The sequence below is a fragment of the Typha latifolia genome, chromosome 6 (assembly GCF_019914945.1).
Source record: "Typha latifolia isolate L0001 chromosome 6, TyphaL0001v2, whole genome shotgun sequence".
In the NCBI taxonomy this organism is placed as follows: domain Eukaryota; kingdom Viridiplantae; phylum Streptophyta; class Magnoliopsida; order Poales; family Typhaceae; genus Typha; species Typha latifolia.
This window is the reverse complement of record NC_133091.1, coordinates 13717430-13738536: the sequence shown is the minus strand read 5'-3', so window position 1 is coordinate 13738536 and position 21107 is coordinate 13717430. Positions and strand designations below refer to the sequence as shown.

At 37.5% G+C, this 21107-nt stretch overlaps 4 protein-coding genes across 8 annotated transcripts; 2 read left to right on the top strand and 2 right to left on the bottom strand.

Annotated features, from left to right (window-relative positions):
• Positions 1 to 347: 347 nt before the first annotated feature.
• On the bottom strand, positions 348 to 3662 carry LOC140790144 (protein REVEILLE 8-like). Of its 4 annotated transcripts, XM_073140084.1 has the most exons (9): positions 3327 to 3660; positions 2988 to 3045; positions 2609 to 2732; positions 2352 to 2507; positions 2132 to 2257; positions 1761 to 1882; positions 1278 to 1337; positions 731 to 816; positions 348 to 657 (listed from the first exon to the last, which is right to left on the bottom strand). In XM_073140084.1, the coding sequence occupies exons 1-9, from the start codon at positions 3503 to 3505 to the stop codon at positions 585 to 587; spliced, it is 984 nt and encodes a 327-aa protein (XP_072996185.1). In that variant the 5' UTR covers positions 3506 to 3660; the 3' UTR covers positions 348 to 584. The 4 variants fall into 4 exon arrangements, with proteins under 4 accessions (XP_072996185.1, XP_072996184.1, XP_072996186.1 ...); XM_073140083.1 differs by having other exon boundaries at positions 348 to 816; positions 3327 to 3662; XM_073140085.1 differs by having other exon boundaries at positions 348 to 816; positions 3348 to 3662.
• Positions 3663 to 4070: 408 nt separating this feature from the next.
• LOC140791568 (protein RETARDED ROOT GROWTH, mitochondrial-like) lies at positions 4071 to 8089 on the top strand. The gene is made up of 7 exons (XM_073142209.1): positions 4071 to 4549; positions 4650 to 4761; positions 5146 to 5308; positions 6260 to 6408; positions 6481 to 6632; positions 7563 to 7677; positions 7761 to 8089. The coding sequence occupies exons 1-7, from the start codon at positions 4167 to 4169 to the stop codon at positions 7887 to 7889; spliced, it is 1203 nt and encodes a 400-aa protein (XP_072998310.1). The 5' UTR covers positions 4071 to 4166; the 3' UTR covers positions 7890 to 8089.
• Positions 8090 to 8924: 835 nt separating this feature from the next.
• LOC140790728 (L-ascorbate peroxidase, cytosolic) lies at positions 8925 to 12481 on the top strand. Its single transcript, XM_073140941.1, has 9 exons — positions 8925 to 9265; positions 9359 to 9533; positions 9627 to 9692; positions 11084 to 11132; positions 11524 to 11609; positions 11709 to 11788; positions 11870 to 11972; positions 12072 to 12130; positions 12222 to 12481. Exons 1-9 carry the CDS (start codon positions 9147 to 9149, stop codon positions 12235 to 12237), a joined length of 753 nt encoding a protein of 250 aa, XP_072997042.1. The 5' UTR covers positions 8925 to 9146; the 3' UTR covers positions 12238 to 12481.
• A 327-nt stretch (positions 12482 to 12808) lies between these two features.
• Positions 12809 to 20917, bottom strand: LOC140790725 (probable LRR receptor-like serine/threonine-protein kinase At1g67720). 2 transcript variants are annotated; one of them, XM_073140932.1, is made up of 15 exons: positions 20692 to 20917; positions 18954 to 19485; positions 18023 to 18528; positions 17808 to 17940; positions 17562 to 17633; positions 17391 to 17459; positions 17239 to 17310; positions 16558 to 16626; positions 15191 to 15342; positions 14861 to 15108; positions 14191 to 14317; positions 14049 to 14108; positions 13787 to 13970; positions 13519 to 13654; positions 12809 to 13360 (listed from the first exon to the last, which is right to left on the bottom strand). In XM_073140932.1, the coding sequence occupies exons 1-15, from the start codon at positions 20774 to 20776 to the stop codon at positions 13049 to 13051; spliced, it is 2757 nt and encodes a 918-aa protein (XP_072997033.1). In that variant the 5' UTR covers positions 20777 to 20917; the 3' UTR covers positions 12809 to 13048. The 2 variants fall into 2 exon arrangements, with proteins under 2 accessions (XP_072997033.1, XP_072997035.1); XM_073140934.1 differs by lacking the exon at positions 16558 to 16626.
• Between the last annotated feature and the right edge of the window lie 190 nt (positions 20918 to 21107).

Sequence of the window (21107 nt, the reverse complement as noted above, 5' to 3'; positions counted from 1 at the left end):
AAAGAGGCAAAAGTTCTAATAATTTTTAGGCGAAAAACTGAGCCAGGTCAAACTTCATTGGATGCTTAGCTTCCAACTTGTTTTTATTTTAATTCTTTAAAATATCTTAACATCATGGCATCCACATTGTAAAAATTGTAATTACCCTTGTTTTTTTTTTGGGGGTTAAATTGAACTTTCGCCTTTCTTTCGGCAGTGTACTATGATCTAATATCACATTACATTTTCGAAGAATAAAAGTGCCTCTTATATTTTTAAGAGAGTTAATTTAACTTTTTCTCAAAGAAATATGCAGAAGAAGTACAAATTTGTTTGTACTTGATCATGGAGAAAGGGGGGACAAGATGTGAAGAGAATTCTAAACAAGGACAGATAAGAGTAACAGTACAATTTTGAACTATTTTGTTTCATAGTCCACATGACTTCCTTGCCTTCCAAAGTATATTCAGCAAAGGCCAACAAATATTAAATAACTTAGCAGTTTGCAATAACTTTTGAAATAACTTAGCAGTTTGCAATTGCCAAACTTCTATAGTAATGCATCAATAGCAGCAACATCAACATGGATGAATTCGAAGCAATTGTTATTCCCTCAGTTTTGATAGTTTAAGGTGGTAGATCTTATTGCCTTCTCTGTGAGGGATCTTATGGTCTTCTCTGTTTGCACAAAAATAGAAAAGATTCAGTTTGATGATAACTTATTTGCTTCATAATTGGGAAGAGATTATACCGTAGATATGCTATTGCTGGGGTAGCAGTCTCAGAGGTTACTCCAATTGTTTTGGTCTTCGGATCATATGTCGATAACCACCTTCTCTGTTTCACAAAAGAATAGAAGAGAGGAAAGTAATGAAAGAAGAATAACTAATACTCATAGATCATGAAAAAGGAGTCAGAAGGATAGATTCTTGTTCTCTTTTTAGCTTAAATGATCAGTATGCACGGCTAAATAATATCGTTCTTCTTTTCGTCACTTGCAATGCCGGCTAGACATGAGACATATACTGACACCATCAGAAAGTTTAGTGAATTTTTTAAATCATAACATAAGCTGATAACCTTTTCTGATATTCTTAATCTTCTATGCTTTTCTGCTTAATCTTTTCATTTTTTTTGTATATTCATACTGTTCTTGTAGAAGCACACTTTTAGAGTTATCGTTATAATTGTGAAGTGTTTCATAACTACTCAAAGTTCATCCACCTCGATCAGTAGATAGCAGGAGCAAAGCAATGCCGAAAGAATTATAGTGGCCAGGCAACACAGCATATACTCACAAGAGGCTCAAAATCAGGACTTGATAGGTTGATAGTCAAATTTCTTATCAATATCAAAACCTGCATAAATGAAAAGATTATTCAGTCTGAAAGATGAAATAAAAGAAGATGAAGTAATATTTCATCTACCATGTATCGCGAAAGAGACTTTAGCATCAATTATCAGGAGAAAAATCAAGAATCTCGAGACAGATATAGTTTAACCCTTTGTCGGATTCACATCTTCCAAGACTATTATTAGTTCAGTAATTGATAAATTGCAAAAAAAATTCTGAAATAGGAGCTTTAACAACTATCGAAAAAGGAACAAGCCAGTGTGATGCTAAAAATCCTTATAATGATGCATTCATTGGATTAATAACTAATCACGTTTACATGTAAAGATGGAAGAGCTTTAATGATGAAAGTAAGAAACTTTTCAATTATCTGCGAGAGTCAAGCTATTATCAAGTAGAACAGTGAATCTATATAGTGAGATCTTACAGTTTTAACAGTCATAGGATCCATCTCCTTCAGCTTGTCTAAATAGACTTCCACCGGGCATATAGTGTCAGGATCAAACATATTTCCGATGAAATTATACACTTGAGCAAAGTCAGGCACTACTGCAGGAAATCGAAGGAGAAATATGTCAGCAATATCTGAAAAGTCTTTCTTTCCAATGATGGAGTGATTGAAAGAAAAAACTAAGTAACAACATCGAAAAAGCCTTTCAGATGATAATAAAAATAAACTAAACCAAAATATGCTTCTCTGCCAAAGGTGATAATGTAGAATTGCATCACATTGCAATTCTACCACTACTATCAGACTGTTACTATCGAGAAAAGAACGAAAACATGGCGACAAAGTACCAGAATACGATGAATATAGATTTGATTGCGCAGGTACATCATTGGTTAATTGTGTCCTACTTGAATTCAGATTCCAACTCGCATTTTGCTGATATAAACTTTGTTTCGCAAATATTCTACCACGACCTGAAATTTTGGAAAAAGACATCCTTATGCTTCAGAGGATATAACAAGTTTACACAATTATAGTTATACGATACATGTAGAAACATGCACTTGCCCTTGAATTCAGGAAGGATATTATAGCAATCCATTAAGGGTCTTGGTTCACTGGAATTGTAGTTTATCAAACTAGATGAGGCATCCCAAGAAGTGCATGCAGGAAGAAAATTACTCGGTGCAGGACGAATCTCAGATGCTCGCAGCGGCAATATATCTGCGAAACATAGTTAAAATTATGGAAATCTTGAAATGAGCTATGCAGTACAAATAAGGAAGTATTTAGAATAAAAGGAGTGAAAAATAAAAATAAATAACCAGTGTTGGAAGAGCTTTGTGGGTGCTGCAGAGCCGTTTTGCGCTTAGGATGAGGCGGAGGTACATGTGCTGCTAATCCAATTTTCTGAACTTTTAGGAAGTATTTCTGAGCATGGCTGCGGATCTGAAAACAAGAAATGCTCAAGTAGTAATTTGAAGTACTACCATAAGGAAAATTATGCAAAGGTAGTCAGTCTAGTATTAAGTGCAACTTATCCAAAAATTATCTCGAAAAAGCATTGAAAACAATTCCACAGACAACTTTATGAGCTAGATTTTCTTACAAGAGATCCATGTTTTGCTATCGAAAGGAATATTTGGGAGATATTCAACTAAATATTCAGCAAAAACTTGCTTGACATAGACATCAAGAGGATACCTGGATTGTTGTTTTTGTACCAACAAAGTCTTCAATTTTCTTCCAATCACGACCATACCTGCGATTGCAAAATATCGAATCGAATCGAATCGAATCGAATCTAATCTCCTCAGTAAATATGCATCAATTTGTTGTTCCAATTAATTTGAAGTCATATTTACAAATTACAACCCCTTCTTATCATGCACATCTAAAATTTTGGTAAATAATCCACAAAATCATTGGAGAAAATGCAGTGCCATAAACAAATATATAAATCATCAAAAGAAGCAGATAGGTAACATTTTTCACTGAAATCATTTATAGACGGTAATGATAACATCTAAGATCGAAAATTACAGTAGGAGGGCATCAAGGAACCTCTCATGCTCCTCGACCGTCCACCGGTCTCTCGACTTTGTGATCGTATACGGCTTCCGCAACTTCTTGCCCAACGGGCCCTCTGCCGCCATGCCCCAGGTTGAAGAAGCCGACACGAGAGGAAAGAAACGAAAGCAAGAAAATAAATATAGAAGCATTCAAAGGCTTGTCGCTCGACGACGGCCATTAATACCATCATGGATCCAGATATGGAGAGTTAGGCAGTAACAATATAGTAGATTGCAGAATGGCGAGCGGAGGAGGTGGGGGAAAAGGAATGCACGAGCAGTGTTGGGGAAAGATGTTTGCAGTAATGGAAAGGGAAATGGAGTTCCTAACACGCTTAAATAAAGACAGAGACTAGTGTTTCACTTTCATATCAGCTGCCTAACTAGCCGTTAGGTGCGGTTTGAAAAAAGTTTGTGGTAGGGAGGGGGTCCTTCTTCCATAGAGGAGATTAAAAAAGATTTTTTTTTTGTTGTGGGGGGGGGGGGGGAGAAAAGATTATAAATCTAGAGAACATTAACGTGTCGACCAATCAAAAGAGTGCCAAGTAGACAAACTGAAGCGAATTCCTACAATCGAGACTGCGGACCATATTTCTCTCAAACCTGGGCCGGCCCAATCCGAGATCAAGATCCGGTAAAATGCGGGTTACGGATCAAAAAAATAATCCGACCCAAACCTCTGATCTCGACTCGACGCCTCGCGCGGTTGCGCCGCAAGGCTTACCTCCCTCGTCTTCTCTCTCCTCCACTCCTTCCTTCCTCTCCACTAACTTCTCTCTTCCAATGTAATCTCTTCTCTCTCCAACTCCCCATGGATATTTGGAGAGCTCGCTCCTTCGAGAAGCATCTCAGAGCAGCGCTCTCCTCTCCTCACAGGAAGCCCCCCCTTCTCTCTCGCTCCTTCCAAACCCTAACCCCTTCCCTCCCCCCTCCCCCTCCTCCTCGGTTCCCCATCTGCTCCCTCCTCTTCCGACGCCACCACCTCCTTCCGCGATTCTTCTCGGGATCACTCCGGAGTCGAGCCCTAAGAACCTTCTCCTCCCTGTCGCCGGAGATCGGGTGGAAGGAGGAGCAGCAGCAGCAGCTCCCCGCGTCGTGCTCCGAGGACGAGGGGTACCAGGAGCACCTCCTCGAGGTGCAGCAGGAGAAGCAGAGCCGAGTCATAACCGTGAAGGCATACTTCCTCTGTACTAGGTACTTGATCTAAGTTTGACATCTTTTTAACTTGCTGTCGTGCTTTCTATTGCTATGGTTGTGATGGTTATGTTTGGTGATCGGATTGGTGTGGATGTAGTATTGACTTGAGGAGCTTGCAGTCGCAAAATGCTTTTAATGTGATTCCGCCAAATTCTCGTGCCACGAATTATGTAGTGTTGAAATATTACGATGTTAGAGGTGATCCTCAGGTAATACTTCTTTGTTTTTCCGCAATTATTTTTTATTAGTCTGCACCTTGTGATACTCATGTTACAACCAACATTTTGTTCAGTTTCCTATTACATTCTAATTGATGTTTCTGCATATCTGAGTAGCTTGTTTAGTAATTTATTTACCTTCCGTTCCCTAATTTTAAATTATTATGTTTACTACTTTCTGTTGCTTTATTCTGACTATGTTGATTGGGAATGAAATTGGCTTTTTCGCTACTATATGGGATAGCAAGTAACACCATTAGGAGCATATGAATGTTAAGTTATTATCTTTTATCTTTCTTTGGCGCACTTGGGACTTAGGTTTGTATAGCTATCAGTAGTATCGTTTTGTTTCATGTAGTTTCTCTCCGATTGCAGGGTCTGGAAGCTGGTTTCATCAATGATAGTTACTGCCACTATATGGTAGTATTCCAATATGGTTCCATTGTCTTATTTAATGTTTCTGATCATGAGGCAGATGGATATCTGAAAATCGTCGAGAAACATGCATCAGGTCTGCTGCCAGAGATGAGAAAGGATGGTAAGATTGCTAAGCTAGTTAAAACCAGATATACACTTTCCCTAGCTTTGCTGAGCCAACTCAGTTAGATGCTATATATTCTTTTCTTTTCCTTGCAAAAGCAAGAGGTTTCTTTGCACTTGCACATGCAAGCAAAAATGAGATGATCTTCACAGTTTAGAAAGTAGTTCACATGAATATATGAGCGAAGTGGTATTGTGAAGTTGATTGGGAAAGAGTTAAAATGGATCTGTGCAATGTGAATATGCCATGATGGAGCTTTTAGAAGTTATGGATGGTACCATGGGAAGTGTAGAACTAGAATAGAAATTATTTTAAATTTCCTTTGGAGGTGGAATTATGTATAAATCTATATACTTAAAATGAGAAGATTCTGTGGGTCTCTGTATATATATATATATATATACACATACATAATACACACACATACTTATATTTGCTTTAAATGAGCATGATGATATGCTATGTCTAAGTCAGCATAAATGAGAAACCTGTGTTGTGTATTACAGCTGAACTGAGACAGGCTAGCAACTAAGATTTGTTGTACTTCTGATATGTATGTGAATCCGAAATTCAGTTTTGTGGTGCACAAAGTTGTCAACTGATTCAAGAATGGATATTCAGGTTTAGCTGGTTGTTGTTGATTCTCTGTAGCACTGGTTTAGCCAACTATAAATGTATGGGTTGGGTGAGTTTACTCCATGGGCTAAACTAAATAGTTCTTGTGGTTTCTAACTTATGAGCTGAAACAAATGGCATTGCAGAATTGATTCGCTGTGCAGAAAATTTTCCAGTTGTTTTATACTTATTTCAATAATGATTATTTGGTATTTCTTTTGAATTCTAACTAAACCCCTCTAAAGTAGGAAAATTTTATTTATGATAGATTGTCGCTTACTGTTCAATTTCCAACAGATAGAATATCCCTTAATGTTGAATTTCCTATGGCAGATTATGTGGTTGTGGAAAAACCAACTTTGGAGACATGGATGCAAGGTGGACTTGATTATATTATGCTTAAGAATTTGAGCATAGATGGAATCCGCACAATTGGAAGTGTACTTGGTCAGAGTATAGCTCTTGATTATTATATTCGGCAAGTATGTTAATCAATTGTGAAACTTTAATGTGCTTAAAATCAGAGGAACTTTGTAACTCTCTTTTATTGCTAGGTTGATGGAATGGTAGCAGAGTTTACAGATATTAATCGTGGCATGGAAAAAACTGGTACCTTTACTATGAAGAGGAAAAAGCTTTTCCAGTTGGTGGGCAAAGCAAACTCTAATTTGGCAGATGTAATTCTTAAACTTGGGCTCTTTGAGAGGTAATTATGATATTTTTTTGGTTCTTTTTCTTTTAATGGATATTGGACAAATCTAATAGCAATACACAGCTTTGCAAGCAATGCTCTAAAACGTTTTGTAAGTTGTGGTAATGTAGGTTTTGCCTATATGAATTTTTCTATATTCCTATATGCAATGTAAAATATATCATAGTTTTTAAACAGAAGAATGCTAAAAAGAGCTGTCTATATCATGCAACTAACTTTAATGAATATAACATGTACCTTTGTTATGTTGCTATAGTAGGAGGTGGCATAAAAAATTGAACAAACAAAAGCAATCAATGATATGAAAATTTATGCAACCTCTGGAATTGTTTTGGATTGCCAACCTTCTGCGTTATATTATGCTACAAGAGTTATATGATTTAGTAGCTACTATCTAGAAGATGATACACCCTATATTATTTATGGAAATTTCTCAGGCTATCTATATCCACTTGTGGTCACTTGGGTATGCCATTTTTAATGGGTAGAATCCCTCGTTTAGGGATAGTGGTGACTTGCACTGCTGGAACATGCATGCCTTTCAATTGTACTGTACTACTGTGCTTCTCATATATGAATAGTGTAGTTCTGACATTATGTAAGATGCTATCTGAAACTTCTATATGCAAAAAAGTTAATATCTCATATGACACCGCTCTTGCATGAGTGCTATGTGGTTGTGTGCATTGGTATTGAAAGTGTCAAGAAATTAACAAAGTTTCTTTCAACTTGTACTACTAGAACAGATATCTCATTTCTATGTTAGATTGATTTTCTGGTCAATTTTTTTCATGGAACTTGCATCTATATAAGCATCTACCATGTTTGGCTACTCAAAGCTTATGGTTTCAGTCTATGATGGTTATAATAGTTTATGAAACAGTAAATAACAGAGGTATGTTCCATAACTCTTGTGGGTTCCAGGTCAGACATTGCTTGGAAAAATGCCAACTATGCTCAGATATGGGAGTATCTTCGAGATGAATATGAACTAACGCAAAGATTTGGAAGCCTTGATTTTAAATTGAAATTTGTTGAGGTAATGTTTTCTTTATTGGAGTATCTTTTACTCGATATGGTCAACTTTCTTCTATTTAATGTTTCGACTTGTTTGTTGTGCAGCATAATATACGATTTCTTCAGGAAATCCTTCAAAACAGGAAATCGGATTTCCTGGAATGGCTAATCATTATCTTGATCAGTGTGGAGATCCTCATTTCTGTTTATAACATTGTTAGGGAGCAGCTATGATTCACTGTGGCATAGAAGGTGCTCATAAAAGCCTCAATAAAGTCAGTTTTGGCCGGACTGCAGCTAATGTTTCTTGTTGTCTTTTGTATTGTTACTTCTTTTTCTTCACGCAGCATTTGTAAAGATATTCTGACCTTCAAATTTAATACCGAAGGTGTAAATCATTTCTTCTGTAACCTCATCTACCATCAGTTTTTAGAGTTCCAGGAATTCTAATTTGAACACCGAATCACTGATTGGGATTCGGTGTGGGCGAATCACTGTGTATTTGATTTCTGGCTTAATTTTTGTTTCTAGATATTTGACCCTAGCGTGCATCCAACAACAGGCCGGCTCGCCATTGGATCTTTGTCCCCACTGAATTCATCCTTCCAGCTTCTATAAAGCTATATGAATAAACGAGGTTTCTATGTGAAATTGGGCTTAAAGATAGTGGGAAGAAATTTCACAACGTCAACCCACTATATGACCTCCTTTTCAAAATACGAAGCCCTCAAACCCACCAATACTTTAATAGCATAGTAGTAATGCTTGAGATCTATGCCACCAACCTCAAAACTATTTCTTATATGGTATTCAATTTTTCAGCACGGCGAGCTCAGACGTGCACCATTGTCCACTCCCCCCATCGCGATACCATCGAAGTGTGCTCTGCACGTGCCTTTGCCCTAGGAAGAAAATGAAAGGCCGCCTCCAGCGGCCGCCCACTAAAAGTCTACGTGGAAAGAGAACGACCGCAGCCCGGTCAATTAGGAGACGCATCAACCAATAGTATAATTCCACGTGTCTGCTACTTCCCCGACTTGTGCCCTTTTCTTTGTCTGATTTTTAATCGATTAGACTTCTTCCCATCCAAGCGAGGGAATCTCGGAGGCAGAGGGCGCGTTCACACTGGCGTCTTTTAACTCACCCCACGTACATTACCTTATTAGCCCCGGTGATTTACCAAATATGTGCTGCTGCGACAAAGGCAATTTCGTCATTTCCGCATGATTATCTTACAACTGCCTCAACCTGCCATGGCTTTAGAGCCACACATCTACTTCCATCCTCCAATTACAGCCGTCGGAGATCACGCAAACTGCAGCCGCACGATCGCTTCGATCGCACGGCAGTGAATGAGCCACTAGAACCTTCGCACTGCGGCTAAAACCCAGTATATAGGAAGGGCTACCTCTCCACCTTTTTCCTCGCCCCTCGTGTCCTCTCTCTCTATCTCTCTGGTCTCCTCCCTCGTCTCGTCCTCCGATCTCAGAAATGGCGAAGGTTTACCCCATCGTGAGCGAGGAGTACAAGAAGGCGGTGGAGAAGTGCAAGAGGAAGCTTCGTGGCCTTATCGCCGAGAAGAACTGCGCCCCTCTCATGCTTCGCATCGCGTAAGATCGATCGCCCGCTCCGTTTTCCATGGTTTTACCTTTTCGTGTGCTAGATCTGATGAAATGGACGCTGACGATGTGGTGATCGGACAGGTGGCACTCCGCGGGGACGTACGATGTGAACTCCAAGACCGGTGGGCCGTTCGGGACGATGAAGCACTCGGCCGAGCTCGCTCACGGCGCTAACAACGGACTCGACATCGCTGTTCGTCTCTTGGAGCCGATCAAGGAGCAGTTCCCTATTCTTTCCTACGGCGACTTCTATCAGGTATACTTCTAGATCTAAGTTTTTCTTTAGACTAAGATCTATGATAATTAAACTAGTTGTTTTAATTTTTGGATTTTTTTATAAAATTTTTAGCTTGCTGGAGTCGTTGCTGTGGAAGTTACCGGTGGACCGGAGGTCCCCTTCCACCCAGGGAGGGAGGTATGAAGATTTTCCTCTTCTTTTCTTTTTATTCTGTGTGTTTATTTTCGAGGTCTTCGTGGTTTTGGGATTTGATGGGGTTTGGTCGGTAAAAGTAGTTTGACCGTTTGGTGATCAAACCAAGTGGATTTTTTTCTTCGAAGTATTCGGCAAAGAAAAATAAAATATGGAGGTCGTAGTAGTTAGGCACTAAAATCTGGCCACACGCCAAATATTTCCCATCAACTCCCCCAAAAGATAGGGTTCGTGTTTCTTCTATTCGAATGTGAATCCGCACGGCGGTTGTTGGGTAGTGTTTATTATTTATTTTTTCTTTGTTAGTGCAAATTTTTATTACACTGTCAGGTTCTCAGTGCAATAATAATGCAGATGGCATAAAAATTTATTAGCCGATGGTATTTTATTATTATTTTACTTCTATTGGCCGCAAGTTGCAATTAATTTTTGAATGCTATGCTAGCCGCCATGATACAATGAATCTGGACAACAATAATTGTGTGAAATTAGTATAAATATTGGCTTCCATTATAAGCTTTTATATCTACTAGAATGTTGTTTTTATTTACAAATCCATTGGATGTAACTATAGGTCTAATGAATGATGAGGAACTATTATGCCTTAAAGATAACACCAATAGAGGAAAAATAATACGACAAAGCAAGATAGTAGTAGAAGGATGAATGCAGAACTTTTTCCCATGTCATGTAACTGTCTGCTGAAGGCCTATTTCAACTCAAATTTAGATTGCCCTGAGCTTTGGACAATTGCCAAAAATCTGAGCTTCGCCTATATTTCTAGTGTATGTTATTAGGAAAAGCGGTTCATATATTCTATATTTAGATTGCTAAATACGCTAAGCTCCATTTAGCAGAGCAAAACTATGTCCAGAATCAGTAGAATGCACAAATCCATCAAAGGTCAATCAATTCCTACTACATATTATATTGTTTGTTGCATAAGGGAAAATTATTTTAATACCTAAATTATGGTGTACTCGTCATTCCGATGCTTTCCTCCTGTTTCCATTCAAACCAGTTTGGTCCTCGAATAATATACTGTTCACTTCTCTTTGACCATTCTTTCACATGTTCACCGTAGACACCATGTTATTTTCTCTAAATCTATTTCTATGACAATGAAAGCGGAAACCTAATTCTAGTTAGTTGCACCTGTCATCTCAAGGGAGCTGACTAAGTATTGATTAGCTCAATCTTGCAGTTAAGTGAGGTCAGGAATATTATTGCAAGAATCTAAAGTGGGCTCTGATGTAGATTTGAGAAGGACTAAAAGTCGTTCAGTATTGTTGCTAGAGAAGTATTTAAAATCTTTTCTATTACCAAAAAAGTTTGATTATTATTTGCTGAGAATTATCATCCATCTGTTATGTCAGGATAAGCCTGAACCTCCTGTGGAAGGCCGCCTCCCTGATGCCACCAAAGGTATTATTTATTATATTAAATTATTTTAAGCCTCTTGTTTGAATCTATAAATGGTTGTAAAATAACATTTCAATTCTTCCCACTTGTGTATCCAATTAACATAGACTATACAAAACCTACTCCCTTTATTTTAATGGGCTCCCACAGTTTCCACTTGTTCCTACATAATTGCACATTCTAGATGACAACGCGAAGCTTTAGAGATTATCCCAATTTTATCCTCTGCTCCTCAGTGCCATCACTATTTGTCTCTTTTCTCTTAGAGCTTAAGTATTGTCTTGTTACTGATGCCATCACTGTTTGTCTCTTTCTGTCAGAGCTTAAGTATTATCTTGTTACTCATGGCATCACTGTTTGACACTAATTTGATATTAAATTTGTAATCATCCAGGCTGTGACCACCTTAGGGATGTGTTCTCTCACCAGATGGGTCTGAGTGATCAGGATATTGTTGCTCTTTCTGGTGGACACACTCTGGTTAGTTTTATTACCATGCCTTTCAATAATCGGCTTCTATCCTAGTAGTTTTCTATAATCTTGGCACTATAAACATGTGTACTGTTGTTAATTAATTAGGGTAGGTGCCACAAGGAGCGATCTGGCTTTGAGGGAGCTTGGACTTCAAATCCTCTTATCTTCGATAACTCATACTTCAAGTATGTATTAATCTCTTTTCTACTAACTTTCCATTCGTCAAAGACCCATCATTATTTGCTCATGTGAATCCTTGTGTGCAGGGAGCTCCTGAGCGGAGAGAAGGAAGGCCTTCTTCAGCTGCCATCTGACAAAGCCCTTCTCGCTGACCCCGTATTCCGCCCACTTGTGGAGAAATATGCTGCTGTAAGTAAACTCTCTCTAACCTGTTATCCATTTTTTTTTAAAAAAAAAGAGATTATACAGTTGTTTGATCTTCTTGTTTCTATTATCGTTTGTTTACAGGATGAGGATGCTTTCTTCGCTGACTACTCTGAAGCTCACCTGAAGCTGTCAGAACTGGGGTAATACTCATGTTGAATTACTATTGAAAGGGGTGTTGTGTTATTGGTTTTGTAATTTCCATTTGCTCAACTCCTTGTTATAATGTTCCAGGTTTGCTGAGGCTTAGAAGAGCTGTTCGTTGGGATATGTTTGATCTGAAATTAGGAGCAGGATCGTCAGAAGCATCTTTTGTAATAAGAGTGTTATGGCTCTGGGGGTATCTTTAATTGCTGTTACTTTTTGGTTTGCTATGCGAGAGCATGTTGGTTCTGCTTGCAGTTGTGTCCAAAAAATTTACTGTGAAATACTTTATGGTGCGTCGCATTTTTAAGTATCCATCTCAGAATAGCTGGTCACCGTCGTTTTAGCTATCTCGGATTTCATCCTCTTAGTTTTTGCAATTGATCTTCTAATATATATATATATATATAGATAGATAGATAGATAGATAGATAGATAGATATATAACTCGGTTAAACATATAATAGTTCAGAGTAAAAACCCGATTTTTTTCGTCCTTAAAAGAGTTACTAAATTGACGCAAAGACTTACTACCTGCTTAATAGCTAGTGAAACGATGATCCTTGCAAAATTTGCCATTTGTAAGCTGCTTATTAGCCTTTCCAACCATTATATCCAAATGTGACGCGAGTCCACACGCTTGAGTCCTTATCTTCTGATACCGTTGGAAACAAATAAACAAAAAACCACTGATGTCGCTAATTTTTAGCTCAAACAAAATCTGAATTCATACACTTGAGAACATTACTTTTATTTCATCCCAAGAAATAAGATAAAGCAAAACCCTACACCAAAAGGTAAACCTAGTTCAGTGGAGAAACAACAGTAGTTCATGCCCTCAATCTAATTATGTTGTGATCTCTTCTGACTCGAGGAAAAGGAAAAAAAAAATTCAGAGATCACATAGCCGGCCTGAGCTACCGGAGCTCAGGTTGCTCTAACGAATTAGTAGAAGACTCCTGCGTACAATTATCCACGTTGGTGGCATCCATTCTAACAGAGGGAGAGAAGGAAAATTTCGTCCCCTCGTTCATGGGAGCCTGCTCCAATGCAATAGCATCTTGGATTTCCTTTATGACTTGTGACATCGCAGGCCTATTTTGCATACGGTTGAGACACCTCATCGCTATTTCAGCAATCTTCCACACAGACTGGATGTCATTGTAACCATCTTGCAGTGCAGGGTCTATGATACCCTTAATGTTTCCACTCTGATAATGGAATCTTGCCTGCGTTATGATAGTTTACAAAGTTTTAGAGGCTTGATGTGAAAGAAGAAAAAGATTAAAAAAGAAGAGGAATTATATGGATACCAACATCACCACCGACCAATTTGGAATATATCACCCAGTGAAAGAGAAAGTTCTTGACAATAACGTAGACTCACCCATGGTCCTATATTACGAAAATTTTCCCCAAAACTTGTATTCGATATTGGCTCAAGACCTGATATAAGCTCCAGGAGAATAATGCCAAAACTGTAGACATCACTCTTTTCTGTCAACTGCTGAGAGGTGTAATACCTATATATATTAAAAGGATTTAAAAACTCATCCAAAACGGACAGAATTAGAAAGCACATTTATCTAAATATTTTAAGCAAGAAGATTTTTTTTTTTTTAAATCTAGTTTATTTGGAAGGAATAAACCCTTACTCCGGGTCCAAATAACCCAAAGTCCCTCGAACAACGCTTGAGACATGAGATTCTTCAGCTGCAGGTTTTGAAAGACCAAAATCCGATACCTTGGCTCTCATATTTTTATCAAGAAGAATGTTGCTGGTTTTGAGATCCCTGTGGATTATGGATGGGGTACAACCACTGTGAAGGTATTCGATCCCTGAAGCATGACGCAATACATTTGACTTTAAAAGATTGATTTTTATACAGAACTTTGACGTAAGGGGAAAAGAAAAACCTTTTGCAGAATCTTCAGCAATTTCAAGACGCTTGATCCAGCTTAAATGACTTTCTCGAGCTGCAAATCATTTATAGATAATTTTAGCTTATGAATTTTATTTAAAGCAACTCTTCCTGAAGAAGAAAGGATATATACATACCGTGAAGATGCTCTTTTAGGGATCCATTATGCATAAATTCATAAACAAGGATGTTTTTCTCTTCTTGTTGGCAGTAACCAAGAAATGCTACTAGGTTCCTGTGATGTATTCTAGAAAGCAAAGACACCTGGAATAAATTGAGTCATCAATATTTAGAACTTATATATCTGAAACAACAGAGTATTATATATCCAGCTGTTTCATCAAATACAAGTATTCAGCATCAAGATGTTGAATGGTTCACATAGATCATAATAGTATGTGGTAGTTAGAATGAAAAGATGTAGTGATGTGTCCAGCAAATCCAGTTGATTGTCATGACAAAAGGAAAAGAAGGCTCCTTTAACTGTTTGGACATGCCGAGGACTGGATGGATGGTTAAAATGAAATGAGCTATGGGTGCCACTTCAGTGTCATCTGTGGAGCTTCCCCACTTTGTCAAACTCTGTTCTCAAGAATGACTTCACTACATATAATCATTTCCAACTTGCAGTATAAGATTTTCTTTTTCCCCTTGTCAGTTTAATGGGCAAATATTTACGTTCACAGAATGTGCATCGGATGTAAAAGAAACTGAGTTTGATTATAAAGAAAAATAGTTAGTTTGTAGTCTTTGAACTACAGTACCTATATGCCTAAGATCAGTATTCCAGATATGAGTGTTGCTTACCTCATTTGAGAACTGTTTGTTTCCTTGGTAAGAATCATAAATATGAACCTTGACTGCAATTTCCTTTCCATCTTTCATCCTTCCATAATATACTATGCCAAAACCACCAGAACCAATTCTCTTCGCGAACTTTGTAGTGGCTTCTTCAAGTTCAGATAATGTGTATCTATGAGCTGTTGTTTCTGTGGCAAGTTCACTGTAGGATGATGAGCATAATTTCTGAGGTGGTAGGACACCGGTAAGGTTATCTACAAGAAAATATGGCAATTTTAACACTTGTAAAATGTTAAGCTTGTAACAGAACATAAAATGTAGAACTTATCAAGTTACCTTCATCTGAGAACTTCATTTTCTTACGTGCTAACAAGTAGAAAGAAAGGATAGCTGCAAGCAGAAGAACAGCTCCAAGTACAGAACAGATGACTATTATCATGTGACTCCTGGCATTGCTTTCCTTCCGGAGGTAAATATTGCCAGTGAAGCTATAAAACACATTGACAAAAGAAATCTCAGTATGAGTTGTGATGCAGGTATGAGAAGCTATAGGAAATCTTATCACATACAAAAGAAGCACAAGACAAACGAGAATTCATTTAGGCAAATATAGTCGTTCTTAATCTCTAACATTTACTGGAATATTAATCTGAATGTGAGGAGAAAAAAATCTTGGTAGATGACAACTAACTAATATGCTGCTTGCTTCTGTAATTCTACCATTTCCTGGGTAGATCATAGTACAGGATGCTACTGTATGACACTAAAATATTGTCTCTTGTACAACATAATTAAAATCAAAATTCTCCATGCTGAATGGCATGTATTGTGCCACTTAGCGGTTAGCATGTATCTTCCTGCCAGTGGGTTTTGTTAATCATCCATATCAAGGGGTTTTATTCAATATAGGTAAGCTGCTGATGACACCAATTACTTGTGTCTCAGATAAATGTGAAAGGGTCTCCTTGTGCTCAGAAATTTCATTCAGAATCAAGGCACCGTCAAAGGTTAGTTATTCTTTTCTTATTTTCAGGAACAATAAAAGAGAGAAATTGTGTCTAAACCCTTTTAGCATCATGTACATCGCCATAGGCCTCTAATTCCTTCCCTTTGATAGAATAGGGGAGAAAAGAAAGAAAAATTTAGGAAAGAATAATTTTTTTGGAGAGAATGGTAGAGAAAGGGAGAGGGAAAAAACCACCAATGGTCACTTTTTCCCCTCAAAGGTGGAGAGAGGGGGAGAGAAAGCAATAGAAATTTAACTTTCTTTTCTTTCTCTCATGTATCTAAATAGGAGAGAAAGTTACTCTCTCTCTCTTCCTTTGTCTTCTCTTTTTTTTTTTTCTTTTCCATTGTATCCATCCAAGCATAGTGAATTGATCTACTACTATTAGCCTAGCATAATAAAGATAAAACCTTAATTACTAAAAAAATCCATCTATACATGAAATGCCAATGTGATCTACTAAAATTTCAACAAAATATTGTGCATGAATAGCCATATATCCTTTAAACTCTTCACACATGCATAGGATAAAGAAACCAGTGGTTTGTCCATTGTATGAGAAAAAAGGTAATAAATCTGAGATTAACTTTTATGCACTAAGAATGTGTTTTCTCTTAGCAAGATCATTCCATCAAGAACTCATATATGATATCAAGACTTGATTTCACGTTAACTTGCTCTGCTAATTAATACTCACTTGACAGTGATGTTTTTGTTGAGAAGACCCTTAGGAAGAATTCCTGACAATAAATTATTCTGCACATACCTGTGATCAGTAATTTTAACAAAGTGAACCATCAGACAATTTTCTTTACACAATGGATCACAGTAGTAAAAAGAACAGGGAAAAGTTCAGAGTTTTACGATATAATATCAATAGAAGTACCCTAACATCACTGTTCAATGTTACTCACAAATAATTCAATTTCTTACAGTTAATAAGTGTAAAAGTACAGTAGATGTAGAAATGTTTCTTTCTACATGATATGTGTCTGTTTGAGGATAATGACATTATACATTCATGTTTGAAGTCGTGATCATTGTTACAATATTTTTCAAGCAAAATGGAGTCAGCTATGAAATAAAATAACCCAAAGTTGAGAAGGCTCCATGGAAGCACGATGACAAACTTTACTGTCACAATCAGTTGGGCTCCTATTAAACGAAATAAATGAAAAATTATATACACATGAATACATATTGCTTTCAAACTGCAAGCAACTCAAGTTTCATAAGTATAACTCAAAATAGCATAATGCAGCTCAAACTTCAAATACAGAACATAAAGTAAGTTCCCATCCATCACGATGTTTCAATATGTGCATATAAATCTAAAATAAAAGGCTAATTACAGGATATTTAATGATAGAAAACTTACAGTTCACTTAGACTTGGTAGGTCAACCAACGATGAAGGCAAAGCACCAGTCAATTGATTGTTCTCAAAATGACTGCATAAAAGCCAAAGAAAAAGTTTTTTTTTTAAATCTTTAAGTTTTGAAGGCATAGATTATAATGCTAACTTTCTTACATATATTTCAGACTTGAACATGCACTAAGATCAGGAATCTGACCACTCAGTCCATTACCGTCAAGCCATCTGCAATACTCTAAGAAAGTGGTGATCACAACATTTTGACTGGGGAGAACATAAAGGTGCAAAAAGAACAAAACTGGAAAGGAAAAGTTGTTTGAATCTTACAACTCAGTTAATCCTGACAGTTTTGTCAGTTCCAAAGGTATATTTCCCGTCAAATTTTTATGTGACAAAATACTGTATACAAAGAAATCATCAGTAGGAATATAATGGATATTTGATTCTTCTACACAGATGAGCAAAATATTGGGTCAGTCAAAAACAATTGAAACGCAAATGTATGACCGAAGCAAGAATACACAGAGAAGAACAAAAACCCATAAATAAGAAATTAAGAAAAAGGTTTAGTACATTGAAACAACCCTTGGTTGTGGGTCAGAATTACATTGCACCCAAGACCATGGAGCTGGTAGACAAGGATCACTGCCTTCTTGTGCCCAATCTGCAAATGCATAATGTGATGCAAAGGTTGCCATGGCAGATGCTGCAGCATAGGTAGAGAATTTAAAAAAACTGCCATAAAAAAGTAATCTAGAAGAATTACATAGAGTGACATGTAGGCTAACCATCTTGAGAGCCGTAATTTATCGGAAGATATTTATATATCTCCAAAGCATTCAAAATGGGACCCCTGGATGAATCATTTGTCTTTTCAAATGCAAATGAGAAGACAAAGGGGAGAGATATGTTATAGTACCCTGGCTCATACAACCGGTACTTCCCTGGAGCATTTTCTTGGATATCTACTGTAGGTTTACTAACATCTGTATTTCCAGGGATAAATAACTTAAATTTTCTAGTTTCGGTTGGACCAAGATCTTCAATTTCAGCAAAATATGAGAATGCCCACCCATATCCTGGAAAACCCCCCAAGTTCAGTCGGTAAGTTAAGGTTCCATTTTGACCTACTACTGCTGTCTGCATCACCTTTTCAGGCGGTTTTTCATCAGAGGCAACAGTTACTGGCATACTTGTTGAAACATTTGTAGTTCCAGGAGCAACATCAACGAGGTAGTTTGCCCTCTTTAAAGAATCAGATTCCCATATTCTGTCAAATGGATCATCTGGATACCTGTAAAAATGACAGGAAAGTTATGAATGTAAACACCACCAACATAACCAAGAAAGTTCTATCCTGTAGCATAAGATAGTGCAAATATCTCTATCTATCATGAGTCACTCTCCATGATGAACTATACATTCGAATCTGTAGTGGATGATTATAAGTATGAATTAGTACAATATTGGTGTATATGTAAACCTCCTTGACTCAATCTTAAATATAGAAATTAAAATATGTTTTTGTAAGAATGTTCTTATTTCTTCATTAAAATTACTTTCTGAAGAAAGATGATGCTGAGACCATCGCAAGATCATCAACTACATATAAATAACAACAGTATGTATATCAGTTCAAAATGGTACATTTATTAGAAGAAATACTTCCAAACGAAATTCAATATGTCTTAGTAATGTATAGCAGAATGTGATACACACCTGACAGGGTCATCACTCTGTGCTCCAAAATTTATTCGTGCTGATAGACTGAGAAAGAATTCAGTTTCATGTTCTGTATAATAAAGTGAATTATTGAACTGCCGAAGCTCAAGTGTAGATATAAATGGTTGTCCAGTTGTCGCATTAGATAGACACACACTAATTGTAGGAGAGGAAGCCAGCAAAATCAACTCCTTGGTTATTATGGTGCTCTCATCGTAAATTACAATTGTTGACCAATGGGATGCTCCAATAAAGATGTCAAATTCTGGAAAAACATTACTCTCATCGAAATTCCCATACAAAAAGCTTGCTCTTACAAGGTACCGAGTTCTGGTCGTCACATTGAATGTGTAACAATACTTTCTATCATCTGCAGGAAAGTACCGTACAGTCATAAATTGCCTCCGATTCTCATTAGGCACTGATATGTTTGTTGTTTCACCAAAAGGAAATTGAAAGTCAGGAATCCACTCAAGCCCAATATCATCTATGTACTTCTCTGCACCTCCACAGTCCAGACTTACAAATCCTGTCAGAAGGGGAGTACAGACACAACTTATAATACCTGAAAAGCAGGCCTCGCACAAAACCATAAACTAGAAGCTTCTCATATTGACTCATAAGCTAAGGAAAAAGATGTCGCAATCAAGAAAAATATGTGTTACTTTGACACATAGATAATTCTGGCAAATGAGAAAACGTAGAGAGATACCGTAAATAAAGTAGCAGAAACAATTTTGCAGCACACATGGATATAGAAACTATCAGTGTATATAAGCATCTAACCTGAGCTCAACCTGAATCAAATTAGATTTACATATTCATCTGTGATTTATAGCTTCCTTTCCCAAAACATGTAAATTGTCACTTTTTTGGTTAACTCTATATGTCATCTATAATGGAAGATATGTAACTCACCAATTACTAAAGAACTTCCAAGTATACTGTCAAACATTTTCTATTTTCACCTGATCTATCTCTGCATTTTGATCGGATGTGAGACAGAGGATACATTCAACTTGGCTAATTTACCAACAAGACCCAGAGCATTGCTACATGAAAGGCTCAAGTAATATCACCTTGAGACAAACATGATTTAGATATGAGAGTACCACTCAAACTTACGGATGCACAGTACCTCACATATGAGGGTATATATATACACACACACACACACACACTGGGCACATGATTATTAGCTAGAACATGGAGCATGGCCAGGGCCATCCAGTGACAATTCAAGCTAGAGGAACTAGTTACTTAGCCTCAGATGTTCAGTCATATGATCTACATATAATATACATTATAGTACACTAAAAATTCATATAACCATAAATCATAGACCATCAAGCCATATAGATTACTAACAAATATCCTAAATCTTTCATTCGCACGGCCTTCATCTCATTGTGCTCTAGCAAATGAATCCACTTGATGATGGACCAAACACTGTCTTCGGAAGCATCAAGATTCGTATCAATTTACATGGAGATCACACGTTTTTACTTCTTTCTACTTCTCAAGTACGTAAGCATCAAGGATTCAAGATGATGGTGTTTGAACTCAAAATTACCACTAAAGATACCCAAAACATCAGAACCGCCCACTTTAATGGCGATCGACGGAACAAACTTAAGCTGATACTAGTAATCGTCTACACGTAGGACTACAGCACTAATAACCAAACAATGCGAAGCAAAATACAAAAAAAAAAAAAATGTCGGAAATCACTCACCGGGCACTTGAGCGTCTAGTTGCGATACACAAAAGAAGCTAAAGACCACGAACCGGAGAAGGAGAAGACGAAGAGGAGTCGCCATTAAGAGGAAGTAGAAAACGAAGAGCTTCGCGCTAATGGCGATCGCATTACCAACCAGATCGGGATTTGAAATTAAAAAAAAAAAAAAAAGGAGGAAAGGAAAAGAAGAGAGAAGCCTTTTTACGCTTTACAGGAGGGGAGTGGGGGGAGGTGAGGAGGAGGGAACTGAAAGAAAGCTTTGAGGGCGGTGACCGTATCAGCCTTCCACTCCCGTCGCTTTCGCAACCACCTTTTTAACTCTCACCTGCACAGTGTACGCCCCCATCCCGGTGAGAATACCGCGCGGTTGGGATTTGGCAGCTACTTAATAAGAATAAAGAAGTGGCCCATTG

Bases quoted from the DNA above. Each gene is read 5' to 3' on its own strand.
- LOC140790144 (XM_073140083.1), bottom strand. From the start codon at position 3,505: ATGCTTCTATATTTATTTTCTTGCTTTCGTTTCTTTCCTCTCGTGTCG. The intron at 2,258-2,351 runs GCAAGTGCATGT...CCAAAATTTCAG, and splicing joins TATCCTTCCTGAATTCAAGG to GTCGTGGTAGAATATTTGCG. The intron at 817-1,277 runs GTGAGTATATGC...TTTGTGAAACAG, and splicing joins GTCCTGATTTTGAGCCTCTT to AGAAGGTGGTTATCGACATA.
- LOC140791568 (XM_073142209.1), top strand. From the start codon at position 4,167: ATGGATATTTGGAGAGCTCGCTCCTTCGAGAAGCATCTCAGAGCAGCG. The intron at 5,309-6,259 runs GTAAGATTGCTA...TTCCTATGGCAG, and splicing joins GCCAGAGATGAGAAAGGATG to ATTATGTGGTTGTGGAAAAA. The intron at 6,633-7,562 runs GTAATTATGATA...TGTGGGTTCCAG, and splicing joins AAACTTGGGCTCTTTGAGAG to GTCAGACATTGCTTGGAAAA.
- LOC140790728 (XM_073140941.1), top strand. From the start codon at position 9,147: ATGGCGAAGGTTTACCCCATCGTGAGCGAGGAGTACAAGAAGGCGGTG. The intron at 9,266-9,358 runs GTAAGATCGATC...GTGATCGGACAG, and splicing joins CCTCTCATGCTTCGCATCGC to GTGGCACTCCGCGGGGACGT. The intron at 11,789-11,869 runs GTATGTATTAAT...CCTTGTGTGCAG, and splicing joins TTCGATAACTCATACTTCAA to GGAGCTCCTGAGCGGAGAGA.
- LOC140790725 (XM_073140932.1), bottom strand. From the start codon at position 20,776: ATGGCGACTCCTCTTCGTCTTCTCCTTCTCCGGTTCGTGGTCTTTAGC. The intron at 19,486-20,691 runs GTGAGTGATTTC...CCCTTCTGACAG, and splicing joins ACTAGACGCTCAAGTGCCCG to GATTTGTAAGTCTGGACTGT. The intron at 15,343-16,557 runs GTGAGTATTAAT...TGTGTTTTATAG, and splicing joins AACAAAAACATCACTGTCAA to CTTCACTGGCAATATTTACC.